At 47.1% G+C, this 14,991-nt stretch overlaps 1 protein-coding gene across 5 annotated transcripts in view; it reads left to right on the forward strand.

Annotated features, from left to right (window-relative positions):
* Positions 1–14,991, forward strand: part of LOC149333011 (uncharacterized) — a 167,797-nt gene that overhangs the window by 115,546 nt on the left and 37,260 nt on the right. For all 5 annotated transcript variants that reach the window (XM_089558536.1, XM_089558539.1, XM_089558537.1 and 2 more), the window contains exons 5-9: positions 259–394; positions 8,705–8,962; positions 9,868–10,041; positions 12,960–13,085; positions 14,543–14,913. In XM_089558536.1, the coding sequence (XP_089414662.1) occupies positions 259–394; positions 8,705–8,962; positions 9,868–10,041; positions 12,960–13,085; positions 14,543–14,913 (1,065 nt within the window). The remainder of the gene's footprint in view (positions 1–258; positions 395–8,704; positions 8,963–9,867; positions 10,042–12,959; positions 13,086–14,542; positions 14,914–14,991) is intronic.

Here is a 14,991-nt window from a genome sequence, read left to right on the forward strand (position 1 = left end):
TTACATGCAGATAAATAAAAAAAGAAACACAAGTTGAGCACGACTTTGGGCGTGCAAATGCTGAATTCGGTTTCTGCACTGCAAACGCAATACAAGACTGCAACGGAGAGCAGCGGACATATGCCAGCCACAAATCTGCGTGTGTTTCAACTCGATCACATTCTTATCTTGTCATCATCCATTAACTCATCGTTACTGGATAGGTCGCGCATCAGAATGCGTTCTGAGCCGACGAGTTTCTCTTTGTCCTTTGCGCAGTTCGGCAACATTCCTCTGGCCACCCTGGACAACCTGAAACCGCAGACCGGCTACCAGGTTCAGGTGTCCGTCTGGGACGACAAGGAAGCCGGCAAGCTGGGCGCCACGTCCGAGATACTCACCGTTTTCACCATAGGTGAGTGGCTTCCTTAGATATGCTTGTGATGCGTTTAAGAGGAACTATAACTATTCCATATTTGGTGATCAATGAGGAGGCCTCTGTTCGGCAGAAGACGAAGCTGTGTAGATGATGATGATGATACCTGTACTGGAACTCTGAAGCACCATGCTCACATCCCGCCAGCATTCTTCTTGTCTCGATGCTGTATCAGACAGGCAAGCGCCGTTTTTAATGCGAACGTGGCGGAGACCACAGATTATCTGATGCATAGTCGTGATGTAAGGTACCGAGGGTGTTGAAGAACTTGAATCAGAAAATAAAGAGTGGAAGGAAAAAGGTGACCAGAAATAGAGATGTCGATCCCACCAACTGGAAAGGGCTATTTCAACCTTACGCTGTCATTGAACAGAGACTGCAAGAGATGAACTGCAAAACATGATCAATGAGTTAGACAGGCAGAGCAGAACGGTAGGGCTAAAATTTAGCATGCAGAAAACCAATGTAATGATCAATAATCTAGCAAGGGAACAGCATTTTGCGTTTCGTAACAAGATGCTGGAAGCAGTAAGGTAATATGTCTACTTAGGGCAGGTAGTGACCGCTGATCCGGATCGTGAGAGGGAAATAACTGGAAGAATAAGAATGGGGTGGAGCTCATATGGCAGGTTCTCTCAGATCATGAATGGTAGCTTATCAATATCCCTCAAGAGAAAAGTATACAGCAGCTGTATCTTACCGGTACTCACCTATGTGGCAGAAACGTGGAAGCTAACAAAGAGGGTTCAGCTTAAGTTAAGGACAACGCAGCGAGCTATTGAAAGAAAAATATTAGGTGTAACGTTAAGAGATCAGAAGCGGGCGGAGTGGGTGAGAGAACAAACGCAGGTTAATGACATCCTAGTCGAAACTAGCAAGAAGTGGGTTTGCGCATGGCATGTAATGCGAGGGAAAGATAACCGGTGGTCCGTAAGGGTAATGGAGTGGATTCCAAGAGAAGGTAAGCGTAGCAGGGGGCGGCAGAAAGTTAGGTGGGCGGATGAGATTAAGAAGTTTGAGAGGATAAGGTGGCTGCAGCTCGCACAGGACAGGGTTTATCGGAGAGACATGGTAGATGCCTTTGTGCTGCTGTGGGCGTAGTACGGCTAATGGTGATGATGATTAGAGATCAAGGATTCATGAAATAACGACAGCTTAAAATTTGTAACCAACGAAAGGCGAGAGAGAGAAAAAAACAAATCAGAACAAAACTGCACGCATCAGCTGTACACAACACTACCTGTACACATTGTTCACACGGTTTTATTTATCGCTATGTACCGGTTGTTTTACACTTATAGGGAACATGGCAGCGCGCGGACGCGCTCCACGGAGCGCCGACGCGTTCGTCGTGGCCACGCATCGAAGGAAACTGGCGCAGGCAAACTGCTTCTCGTATTTTGCCGCTTAGCCTTGACGCGCAGCCTGTCAGTTGCACTGGCGCTCCGCGGAGCGCGGTCGAGCGCGCTCCCGTGTTCCCTTTAAGCGCGAAACAACCTGTACACGACCGCAATTATGAATACTGCCTACTTGCACAGTGAGCATTCAGGCTACAATGAAGAGTATTGAGATAGGGCAGAAATTTCGGGACTTTGCCCGGATATGGCAGGAATGATGGCGTTCGCGCGGTTTCATTTTCGACAAAATCTCTACGCGAACAACCTCGATGTTTTTTGCCATTTGATGAACGTCGAAGAAACAGTTTCGCAAATCCGAATAACTAATCCTCTCTCTACATAGGAGAGGCGAAAGCATGTGCCTCCCAAAAAGCTTCGTCGTAGTTTGACAGCTCAACTTATGCTTGTAATAAGACCGTACCAGAAGAGCTTGTGTTAGTCCAGTCAGACAAGAGCAGCATCAGTGTTATGGCAGAGAATGTACCGGGAACAGTACGGGACGCATACGCGTCCAGTTCCGTTGATTATAGAGCTGCTGTCCGATCGTTCAAGGTGTTTCTGTTTCACAGCGAAAGGATAATAAACCACTGTGAAAAACAAACGCCATAGAAGGAGCCCAAGCCCGTCTACTTCAGACGGCACAAAGCTTTGAAGGTTAAACATGTCCAACATTCTGGCATAAAAGTTTTGAAAATTGGAAAATTGTAAGATTCTGTTATGGAAATATTGAACGTAAGGGTCCATTCTTCTTATAGGTAGCACTTTCTTTTAAAATGCCTTCCATCGCTCGCTTCGAGCAGTTAAGACTGCCATAGAAAACCAATGGGGAATGCTGCTGACGATAGCAAGAAAGGTAATAGCAAAAAAATGCAAGACTCCCGTCAGATGATCTGCTTATATATTGATTGTTATAGTGAAATCTTACAATATATCAACAAACTGCGGTCATAAACGATTTACCGCTCAAAGATGCTTTAGTCCAGAATTGTTGGGTATGAGGTGCGTTGACTCGCGATAGTATCTTAAAATACAGAAAGCTTCACCAAACTTGCGCTTGTTGGAGACGCAGCGGGAGATTCTGATTGCGAAACACCACCTTGGCGAGTAAACGTGCGGAACGAGGTAAATAAAATTCACGCGCACCCCGTGGTTCGTCATGGGCGACTGCTTGCAGATAATCGTTGAGCAATGCGAACAGTGCCGGCGCTCCGTGCGCCAAGGGTTAAGAGGCGTTTCGTCGCGCGACTGTGCGCCAGCTAAGTGTGTATGTACCGGCCTGTATTTCTTCTGTGTGGGCGCGACGTTGACAGCAGCTGTTGAGCGGCGGAAAGGCTACAGTTTTGCTTCGTGAATAGCCTGCGTTACGCCCACTCGCTTTGTCGCTTTCAACAAAAATTTACTTGTCTTACACAATGATCGTGCGAGTTTTTAATGCGAAAGAAGTACTTGGCTATGTTCGCGGTTTCGTGTCCGCACAAAGTGGACGCAAAACGTGTCGGCAGCCCTTACGTCGTTCGAGGAAGAGTTAGGAGTAAAAGAATGATTGAATATTATAGAGGATGATAAAATCTCGATGCGCGTCAAATTTGGTTCATGTGGAGTAATTAGCTAATTAATTAGATTCGAAGAAGTCGTTTGGACGTCAAAATAGTCACGGACGTCGATATAGTGGGTGGACGTCAAAACAGTTGTGGACGAGACACTGGAACGTGCACGAGACACTGGAACGTGCACGAGAAACTGGAACGTGCACGAGACACTGGAACGTGCACGAGAAACTGGAACGTGCACGAGAAACTGGAACGTGCACGAGACACTGGAACGTGCACGAGACACCGGAACGTGCACGAGACACCGGAACGTGCACGAGACACCGGAACGTGCACGAGACACCGGAACGTGCACGAGACACCGGAACGTGCACGAGACACCGGAACGTGCACGAGACACCGGAAGGTGCACGAGACACTGGAAAACAGACACGTGTGCGCACAAGAGGCACGCTCACACAAGTGCAGGACACTTGAAATGGACACTGACACAGGCTCGGAAACACTACAGAACATGTACAGTATTACAACGCGCTAACGAAGAGAGGGACACACTAACAAATAATCAATAAACAACTGACAAAAGAGTTGTTTGTAAACACCGGTCTAGCTACAACGGTATGCCAGGTGTATTTGAGCGAAATAATGTGCACTGATCTGAACACATGACCTTGAGGACGATATCAGGGTTGTTCCTCTTTAATACGAAAAACAACGGTCGTTACCAACAGCTGCATCGCCACTTGGCTGAGCGTTAACGCTTGTCACAAGTGCGGTGCCATGAGAACATATGAGATCATGATTAGGTGTGCAGCGGAACATTTCTTGATCTAAATCCACATAAACTAAAGGTGGTTAATGTACGCTTTGTTTTCACTCATCGCACGTGCATGCTCTACTGCGCAATTTTAAGAACGCTTTCTCCATGCGTGACTCCCATCTTTGCTGCCGCAATCTTTAATGGCGTTCTGTTCTGGTGTTCGCCGTCTCCAAGCATAGCGTTCAGGTCACAGAACAACGGGGCACTCTGACGCTCGTACACACGCCCTGTAAAGAGCGTTTGCTTCGGACGGCAGCAATCGCCGGACAAAGATTTCGAACAATCCTTTTGTCGTGGCCAGCGTGCAATTTGTTTGCGACAGGATGCTTTCCTACGCGACCTTGGAATACTGCCCAGAAAAAGCCAATCGATTTTGAGTTGCGGGCGGAAATGCATGTGTTTACTGGTGGCCCGAACCTATAATTTTCGACCGGTACTAATTTTATGCGTTCCTCGACGTTGGAGATGAAGCCACGTGCAGAGGTCAGAACTGCTTCGAGTCTCCGATTAAATGCCGGTTGTCGGCGCATCCACATTTTTTTTGTTTTATTAACGGCGAAGAACCAACTAATGGGGAATACGGGGATACCCGGTCGCAGCAGAATTGCGCACATAAATCAGATTTTATGTGCGTTTGTTGTTTTGCAGTTTTTTCTTCGCCATGGACTTTTGCTGACAACAGTGAATTTAATCACTGACATTAAATCGCCATAATCGGCTGTGATGATACGTTCTGCGTAGCTCCACATACTCCACAAGAAGTTCGCTTTGAGAAAACTTTGGCCTGTTTATTTCTTAAAAGCTGCAGGTGGATAAAAACGAATCAGGCATGAATTCTGTTCCTCTTTTCTTTTAAGAAGAATAGCTTGCCTCATTCATTCCGAGTGTTCGGCCCTTAGCAAGGTTTGGAGATGTAGGGGCTTCCTAACTGTCACCCCACATCACGAGCGGTCGCGACTAGCGGTAGAGAAGCAAATGTACTCTTATAAAAGTGGTCTATCGACAGTCTATAGACTTCTTATTGACTCTGTTGACTTCCTATAGATATTGCTTTCTGTCTATTAATAGTCTATAGATCGTCTATGGCGAAAAGTCTACTAAAAGTGTATGGCCATAAATCTATCAATTGTCTATAGACTGTCTATGGCATTTGTATTGCCTATATACATTTGTCTATAGACAGTCTATAAATTTTATAAAGAGAAGTCTATAGACACTCTATAGACTGTCTAAAACTTTATTTCTAAGGGTATGGACGGAGAAAATAATTGCATCTGTGTCGTCTGTGTCTTTTTTGCACTACGTTTTCAAACAACTGTTACCAACTAGCCCAAACAAAGCTGCTGTCGCAAAAGAATTAAACTGTAATACTGTTCTGACGCAGTTTTGCAAGTCCACCATATATGTCGTCGCGACCAATGCGATGATAAGCGGACCGGGAACGGCAAAATGCGCGACCCACTCGCAGCGCTGGGTCCTATTTTTTTATTCGACACACCGAAGGTCACTCCGCGGGCTACGTATAATACGAAAGCCGCCACGCAGCGGACGTTGGCGCCCACGAGGAAAACGATAAATAGGCGCTGAGCGGCTACGACGCATATGGTGGAGGTCCTGTTGTCTCCCTGACCTCATTGGCGACCCCCCACCCCTGAGCGAAAGAAAAGAGCCGGGAGAAACGCCGAAACGTCGCCATAAGCGCATTGAGAGGTGGTAGCGTGTGTGTGTGTTCACACACGCGCAGTCATTCAGTGCTCAAGGCTAGATGACAAAAGAACGTTTATTTTTATTGTTTATTTCTTGACGCGTTGACACGGCCTGTATAAGCGGGGATTGAGGTTCTCTTGAGTAAGTATGAATGGGCTTCCAGCACTTGCTTGGTACGTTCTGAGAGGCGTTGTATAATTCTTTTTGCCTGTCGGATTCGCGAGCTTCGTGAGCTTCTTTTTATCGATATCTGTGTACTTTGTACCACTGCATGAGTGCTCTCATCGAACTCACGATGCAACATAGAAAAAGAGAACCAAGGTCCCTCAGTTTTGACTGCTGAGAGTTCGGTACCTGAGCGCACGTTCACGCTTGCGTATTTTTTCTCAAATACATCCTTCCGATGCATCACGCTGGCCGCAACTGGCAAAGGACAGGGTTAATTGGAAAGATATGGGAGACGCATTTACCCTGCAGTGGGAGTAGTCAGGCTGCTGCTGATGATGATGCATCACGTTGCTCTTAGCAATTAATGCAGGCCACAGTGACATTCATTCGACGGGATGAATGTAAAAAAATTGCTGTAAACATAAGTAAACATCTCTCCGGTGCACTATGTCAACATTATATAAATGATATAAACGGTGTATAGATCATAGAGATTGGGGATGGAGATAGGTTCTAAATAGATTCGTACGTAAGGCATACCTATATGTCTGTCCTCTACAATCCTGTAACTTACAACTAAAGCTATATAAACTGTACCGCAATCTTAATTTATATATTTTTACATTAGTGCAATCTTATCGTGGTGGCTTAGGGATTACAGTACTAGGCCGCTGAGCCGAAAGAAGCGAGTTCGATCCCAACCGCGGCGGTTGAATTTCGGTAGAGGCGAAATGCTGCAGTCCCGTGTACTGTGCGATGTTAGGGCGCGTTAAAGAACCCTAGGTGGTCGAAATTATCCGGAGCCCTCCACTACGGCTTACATCATACCCTGAGTCGGTATGAGATGTGAAACCCATAAACCCCATAAAACCAATAGCGCAAAGGTCTTGGGAAATATGGGCACTACGAGGTCTGTTAGAAAAGTATCCGACTTTATTTGTTTTTACGAACACCTGAAGGATTTGAAACAATCACGCTTGCACCAGCCTACCTTGAACCTTCGTGCGCACGCACAAATTTTTTCTCGCCTGCCGATAGCCTCAGTCACTGGCACGCAGCGTTTGAGTGAGGCAGTGCGCAGTGCTCTCGTCGGTTTTTTATTGCAAGGAAAATGGCGAGCGACAGGAGCAGCGTTGCTGCATCAAATTTTTCCAGAAACTAGGCAACAGCCAAGTGGAAACTATTCGGAATATTCAGACGGCTTTCGGTGACAATGCTATGAGCAGCACACAGATTAAGCAGTGATACAATTGGTTTAAAGACGGCCGCACATCGGTGCAGAGAGAGCCACGCTCCGGTCGGCCATCAACATGCCGAAATGACCAGGTCATTGCCGAAGTGAACGCTGTGGTCACGCGGGACCATCGTGTGACTATCCGAGAAATTGTGGAAGAGGTGGACATCACCAATTTTTCTGAACATTCCATTATCACCGAAAATTTGGCCATGGAGAAAGATGCGGCGAAATTCGCGCCGAAGCTGCTCACGGTGGAGCAAAAGCAGCTTCGTGTTAAAGTCACACAGGATATGCTGGATTCCACAAACAGTCACCCCGACTTCATCAACACCATAATCGCTGGTGACGAGTCTTGGGTGTACAGGTACGACCCGGAAACCAAATCCCAGTCGTCACTATGGCAGTATTCCACGTCACCAAGACCAAAGAAAGGCCCACTAAGTGTGCAGCAATGTCAAAGTGATGCTGACTGCTTTCTTTGACTCTCTGTGTGGCATACCACGTGTACGCACCCCACAAAGTAAACATTGACCAAAAGAGTACTACAGGGATGTCCTCTGTCGCGTGCGTGGTGCTGTGCGGCGCGAGAGGCCGAAGTTGAGGTCAACAGGAAATTGGCGCATCCATCATGACAATACTCCTGCACATTCCTCGCACTAAATTCACACTTTTTTCGCGAAAAACCAGACTGCTGTAGTTCAACAGACTCCTTACTCTCCTGATGTGGCCTCCTGTGACTTCTGGCTGTTTCCCAAAATCAAGAGACCATTGAAAGGAGTGCGATTTAAGACAAGAGAGGACATTATCGCTGCAACGACAGCTGAGCTAAACTTCATTCCGAAAGGGGCCTTTTCGGAATACTTCCAACTACGGCAGCACCACTGGGAGAAGTATGTGGAGTCCCAAGGAGACTACTTTGAAGGTGATTAGGTTTCCAACGCTCCAGTTATGCCAGTTTTTTTTCTTCGGCAAAAGGTCGGATACTTTTCTAACAGACCTCGTACTTTTGTCCTTTCGCTTACGCAACACCTCCATCGAAACGTGGCCGCTGCGGTCGGGTTCGAACCCGGGTGCTAACCCGACATCGGCGGCCGCGTTTCGATGGAGGCGGAAAGTAAAAGGCGCCCGTGTGCTGTGCGATGAGAGTGCTCGTTAAAGATCCCCAGGTGGTCGAAATTATTCAGGAGACCTCCACTACGGCACCTCTTTCTCTCTTTCTTCTTTCACTCCTACCTTCCTCCCTTCCTTTACGGCGTGGTTCAGGGTTCTCCCTTCGTTCTTGGCTACAGAATTACAGTGTTCATAGTTTCACCCCGAGCCTGAGCGTTCCTTCGCGCGAAAATGTGCAACAATTGCGTCGATAGCTGGTGTTCGTCCAAACTCCTCTCCCTGTGGTCGTCGTCGTTTCAGACGGCTGCGTGCGCTACAACCGCACATACCGCGTGGGCGAGGAGTTCACCGAGGGCTGCGAGCTGCGCTGCGTGTGCCGGGGCAACGACGAGGGCGACTGCAAGGAGCGCTGCCAGGAGCCGTACGTGCGCGCCGGCGCCATGGCCTCGGACCCGCTGTGCTACGAGAAGGCGCTGCCCGACGACCCCTGCTGCGTCAGCGTCCGGTGCGCCCACAGCAAGAACGCCCCGCACGGACACCAGCACCACGAGCCCGCGCGTGAGCCACCCTCCTATACTCTCCTCTGCTGTCCTCTCTGGTCGCGGCTCTGCGAGGAAGGATGCGCCAACGTTGTTGCAGTTTCAGTGTTAATAGCTGTTCAGTGTTTCTTTAGTAATGAGCATTACGGAATAATGAGTGTTAGCAATGAGCGTTACCGGTGCGATCTCCGCTTTCCTTGGTATGTATGTTACCTGAGCTATAAAATGATTACACTACTAAATTTCCATGATCAACACCACAAAAAAGAAAACAGTATAGCAACATTCCATTACGCGCTCTCTAGTTCTGTGAATCCTGGCTTCTTCTGTTACCTTAGCTATCTGTGTTATCCGTGTTACGCGTACTTTCTCTGATATCCGTATTACTCGTGTTACCCCTGCCATATGAGTTATATCTATTGCTGCCTCTGCTATGTTCCCACACCCATGTTATCCGTGTTAATTTCATTTTTTTGCTGGTGTTAACCGTGTTACCCGTGTCAGTCGTGTTTAGCTTGTGAATCGCGTTATTCTGTTTACAGTTGGATTCATGCTGTGCTAGCAATAATATTGGTGTCCTCCCTGATTTTATACGAAATTTATGTGTCACATTTATTGGTTTGCCTAACTTGCATTCAAAAAACAGAATGTATATTTCTGAAGAAGGAAAAACAGGAAAAGGGACAACTTTTACGCTGTTTAAGGAAATGTGTCTAAAAAAAAAACGGTCAGTTGTACAAGGAGTGGGGGGGAGGAGTCCTCTAAGAACCCCAATGCAATAAACTCAGTGTATTCGAAAAGCCCTTCGAGTTTCCCCTTTGTCCAAGCTGCTCACTTTCGCCGCTGTGGCGATCGTAAGTAGCATTCGTTCCGTTGCCTCCATCAGCTGTTTTCCAGTCTAAAGTGGCTTTTCGCTCTCCGCAGTGCGTACGTACAGCCAGAAGAGCGGCCACTGCCCCGAGATCGTCGAGGACCAGAGCACGGACCCGGACTCGTGCTCCAACGAGTGCAACAGCGACTTCGAGTGCGCCGGCGTGCTCAAGTGCTGCCCCAGCTCATGCGGCGGAGCCGTGTGCGTCGAGCCCTTCTCGGGCAAAGGTCGGTTGAAAGGGTTTTCTCTCTTTAGTGCAAGCTGCATCACTGGTGTAGTGTATTACACGATGCAAAGATGTTCGTTGGGGCTTTGAAACGGTGTCGCCGAGGTTTGTACCTGCTAATATGGGCGGGTGCGGGAGTCGTTCTTCTTAGTATTACAGTTGCCACTGGTACTCTTGTGAGAGTCAGCGCCTATAACTTTTGCAAAAAAGAAAATGGTTGTGCGACCGCCGCGGTGGCTAAGTGGTTACGGCGCTTGGTTGCTCTCTCGAAAGACGCGGGTTCGATCCCGGCCGCGGCGGTTTAATTTCGATGGAAGCGAAATTCTAGAGGTCGATGTACTGTCTGATATTAGTGCGCGTTAAAGAACCCCAGGTGGTTGAAATGTAAGGAGCCCTTCACGATGGCGTCCCTCGTAACCTGAGTCGCTTTGGAACGCGAAGCCCTATAGAAGCAAAAAATTGGCTGTACATAAAAAGTAGGGTATTTCACAGAACTGAGTTTCTCATTAATGAGTAGCCAGAAAACTGGCTACTGCTTAGTCGTGGACTAAATGCCTACCATTGCTAAGACTTTTATTGCGAAGTTATTGAATGTTAGCATGCAGCTGGAAAGGTTACGTGCGCAGCCGAACGGAAGCACTACTGGTGGTAGACCACTTTTCGCTACGGTTGACGTAGGTATTCCTGATAGCGCAAATAGCTCAGCTTAGGAGGACGAATGCAGCGCAAATAAATAGAGAAAGAATAATTGAAGACGCGAGTGAAGGATGTGCGGAGTCGACTGAGTGCGTTTGAAGATTGTGTGACATTACTAGTGCAGGCTTTTATAGTACTTTGTTCAGCAAGGCGGCAGGCTAGACACTCAAAGCAATAGCTTGGTGTATTTGTGCCAGGAGAGAAAGAGAGAGAGGAGCGGTGTAAAAGTAGTTCGAAAAAAAAAGGCTTTAAAGGCAGAGATGACAGACGCTGGACTATCTCTTTATTCCGTGTTACCCTAGATGAAATGAAGGCTCTGCATCAAACACTCCAGCTCTGAACGAAATACTCCAACATAACCATAACCAGAATCACAATACCATAACGTAACTACATAACCATGAGGTGTTATAGCCGAGAAAGGTGATTAGGGAAAAAAGGGAATGTTAACTAGACTCGAACCTGGATTGCATCTTGCATGTAGGAAATGGGGAGGTAGAGAGAAAAGGTGGAAAGGTAAGATCTTAGACACTGTCTTGAGTAATGAGTCTGATCGAGTCTAGGCAGCATGCAACCGGCAGCTCGCCTCGCGTGGCATGTCAAACCTTCGCGGCGGTACATTTCGGCGTCTTTGATAGATGAGGTGTAGGTCTTTGGATCTTCGACGTATAAAATGGGCTTGTATTCATCCGACCTACAATATCAGAAAGGCATGGGAAGATGTCTTCGTCTTGCTGTATGTAGCGGGTATGATTGCGAAACGGCAGTGGTGATGATCGTAACGACGATTTGTGTCCAGCTTGCCTAGTATTTAATGCTGAGGCTGTCCGGTCGAATGTCAGATTGAGTATTTACCGACTCCAGGGCCTCTTGGCTTCTGACCTGCTTCCACTTTTTGCCTGCCCTTACTGAAATTTCTTTAGGCAGTCTATAGTCTGTCCGTTGACTTCTGTCTATAAGGTCTATAGACTCTCTATAGACCTTATGATAATAAGCGTTATAGTTATGATAATGCAGAGTTATGATAATACATTTTTAGTAGACTTTGTTCTATGGAATGTCTATAGACTATGTATAGACAAAGAAAGTATTTATAGGAAGGCAATAGTCTATAAGAAGTCTATAGAATGCCTTTAGACTATCTTTGTAAGGGTGGTGCTCCTTTAAAGGCTTTGTTCAGGCAGCGCTGTGAATAGAGAACTTTTCGCTTAGGTTTGCCACGCCACCTTGGCAATAATAGTCAGTCCGCGCATACTGTAGTAAAGTAGACTGAGATAAAATAAGAAAATGCATAAAATAAGAAATCCAGCGATGGGAACGGCTTCTCATCAACATCGTATGGGCTCGCGATGATGTGCGTCGTTGAAAAGCCTCGTCGAGTTACTCCCGTCTTTTGACGCCTAATTTACTGCATATCTTTTCAATCGATATGTTTTTGCCAACTCGTGAGCAATACGATATGTGAATAACGCTGTCCTAATTAATGTTTCTCCTTCGACAAGAGCTTATCAAGATTCCACGATCTCTTGGCGCGATGCAGTTGAACTCAGGAGAGGTTGACGTTATCTGTGTTACCCTTAGGCGTCGAGGGGGTAGTTGCCTGGAGTACTTTGCCAGAAAGATTAAATCTGAGGTGCTAATACCCGCTTCGTTATCCGTTCGAGCTGGCTACGCTTTCATTGTAAGATCACTGGCAGCAATTACGCAGAAGTATGCAGCTCCGGGCAGAATTGCGACCTTTAGAATGTGAAAGGCTACTGCATTTACCGAAAATTGTTAATGCTATTGTGCGTGGGATAATGTACATGTCTTCTAATTTTTGATTTGCCGTTCATAGCTCTGAAGCGTGTATCACTGTGAAAAACCAAACAAAACAATTACTCCTTCGTGCTTCATGTGTCCTCTTCAAATAGCCGCTGTCGTTATCATGGCAGCTGAATGCATAATGGTATTTTCTTGATATATACATTTTGCCGAGCAATACTTTTTGTCTTGCACGACATGACAATATGTGTAACTGATGGTGCTACTTCCGGAAAGAATGGGAATTTCATTTTTGCATCATCTTCACAAAGTATATTACGTTAATCATACTATGGACAGCATGCTTAAACGTCGCATCGCGCGAGTGTTTGTCTCGCAAAAAGAAGAGCTCTCTTGTGCTGTTCGGCTAATGCGTTTGAGTTGCGAGTTGCATGTTGCTCGTTGTGTGGTGTGACGCAGACCCGTGCGACAACGTATTCTGCGGACCCAACGCGAACTGCATGCTGGAGAACTCTGCGCCCGTATGCCGGTGTGCGAGCGGATACAGCGGCGATCCTAACAACGATACCACAGGCTGCACCCAAGGTCGGTCTCGACGCGACTAACCCACCGTCTCGCGGCTTAGTCTTGCATGACGTGTCTTGGCTTGGGTGGCATGAACGGCTTTTGTCGGGGCTAGCTGGAATGGCGAGAGAGTGTTCTCTGCACTGCTGATCAGAAACACCGTTAGGAAACATAGCAGCAATGGGCTCATACTTAAGCATTGCGTCCATAGCCCTTTTACTATCAGGTGGTAATATATAACGAAGCAGCAGTGCTTACTATCTATCTTCAGCTCTTCTCGGTGATGTCATATATTTTTCAAAGCTTCCTTAAGTGCGCTTTTTTAAAAAGAATTTCAAAACGATCAGCTTTAGAAAATGTCATCTCTTGACTGGTAAAGAAACGCAGTAAAATTCCTCCTCTTACCCCAGCAGTTCTCGGTCGTTTTGTGTTTAACGACTGGTTAAGTAGCTGCACGATTCCATGACTCCTTGTTCACGTACTCTCATTTTTGTTTCATCGACAATGAACGAATAGCTCTTGTTGAGGGTGTCTTTCGCGATGAGTGGACGAATTACATCTTGCATTTGCTGGACGCTTTTCCTGACTTGTATTTCACGTACAAATGTGTCACAGTAGCGGAAGGTAATCAGCAATTTCATGGTATAGCTTAAATGCAACTTGAAAGCCAAAGTTAGATCAAGATGACAGTTTTATCCTATTTGCCGTTCATTCCCGGACAAATGATAAACAATCGGGCAGACAGGTACTCTTTTGCTGTAGGAAGACATTTGTGAGGCAACAAATCGAAGTGCAAGGTGAATCCAAGAAGCATGACTACAGTGCTATGGACTTGAGCATTAGAAAATTCAGCATTGGAAACTTCAGAATTGGAAATTTCGGCATTAGGATCTTTGGCGTTATAAACTTTGGCGTTATAAACTTTGGCGTTATAAACTTTGGCGTTATAAACTTTGGCGTTATAAACTTTGGCGTCAGAAACTTTGGCGTCAGAAACTTTTGTGTCAGAATATTTGGCACTAGAAACTTCGGCTCTTCGGCACTAGAAACTTCGGCACTAGAAACTTCAGCACTAGAAACTTCGGCGCTAGAAACTTCGGCGCTAGACACTTCGGCGCTAGACACTTCGGCGCTAGACACTTCGGCGCTAGACACTTCGGCGCTAGACACTTCGGCGCTAGAAACTTCGGCGCTAGAAACTTCGGCGCTAGAAACTTCGGCGCTAGAAACTTCGGCGCTAGAAACTTCGGCGCTAGAAACTTCGGCGCTAGAAACTTCGGCGCTAGAAACTTTGGCGCTAGAAACTTTGGCGCTAGAAACTTCGGCGCTAGAAACTTTGGTATCAGGAATTTAAGCACTGGTCACCACTAGCATTAGAAGCGGAAACTGCTCTCATGAGCTTTTCTTTGAGCTTTGGCTGCTGGACTCCTCGGCCTCGTTCGGTGAAAAGAGGATTCACACATACGTTATCTGTGCAGGAGAAAATGTGGCGGCACCCGCGGACACACAACCCAAGACCGATCAGTCGGCACCATCGACGGACACTTGCGTCTACAAGAACCAGACGTACCCGGTGAACGAGTATTTCTACGACGGATGCAGTCTCAAGTGCCACTGCACCGACCAGACCGAGGTGGAGTGCATGCAACGGTGCCTGTTCACCCTGGAAGAGCCTCCCACGGGCAACGTCGACCCCGGCTGCGAGATCCTCACGGACCCCAACGACTCCTGCTGCAAGATCCTGGCTTGCGAGGCGTCACCCAACGGAACCATCGCGGTCCCGAACGTCACGGCGCCTGGACAGAACCCCGATGTCACCGGAAATGAAACCGCCAAGAACGACGTCGAGGTACGACGTTGCTTAATTTATGCACAGATTACAGCAATAAGCTGTGATGCGCGCTCAAGTTGTTGGGTTTTGAAGATA

The sequence above is a fragment of the Amblyomma mixtum genome, chromosome 8 (assembly GCF_055824585.1).
Source record: "Amblyomma mixtum isolate Tamu chromosome 8, ASM5582458v1, whole genome shotgun sequence".
Taxonomy (NCBI): Eukaryota; Metazoa; Arthropoda; class Arachnida; order Ixodida; family Ixodidae; genus Amblyomma; species Amblyomma mixtum.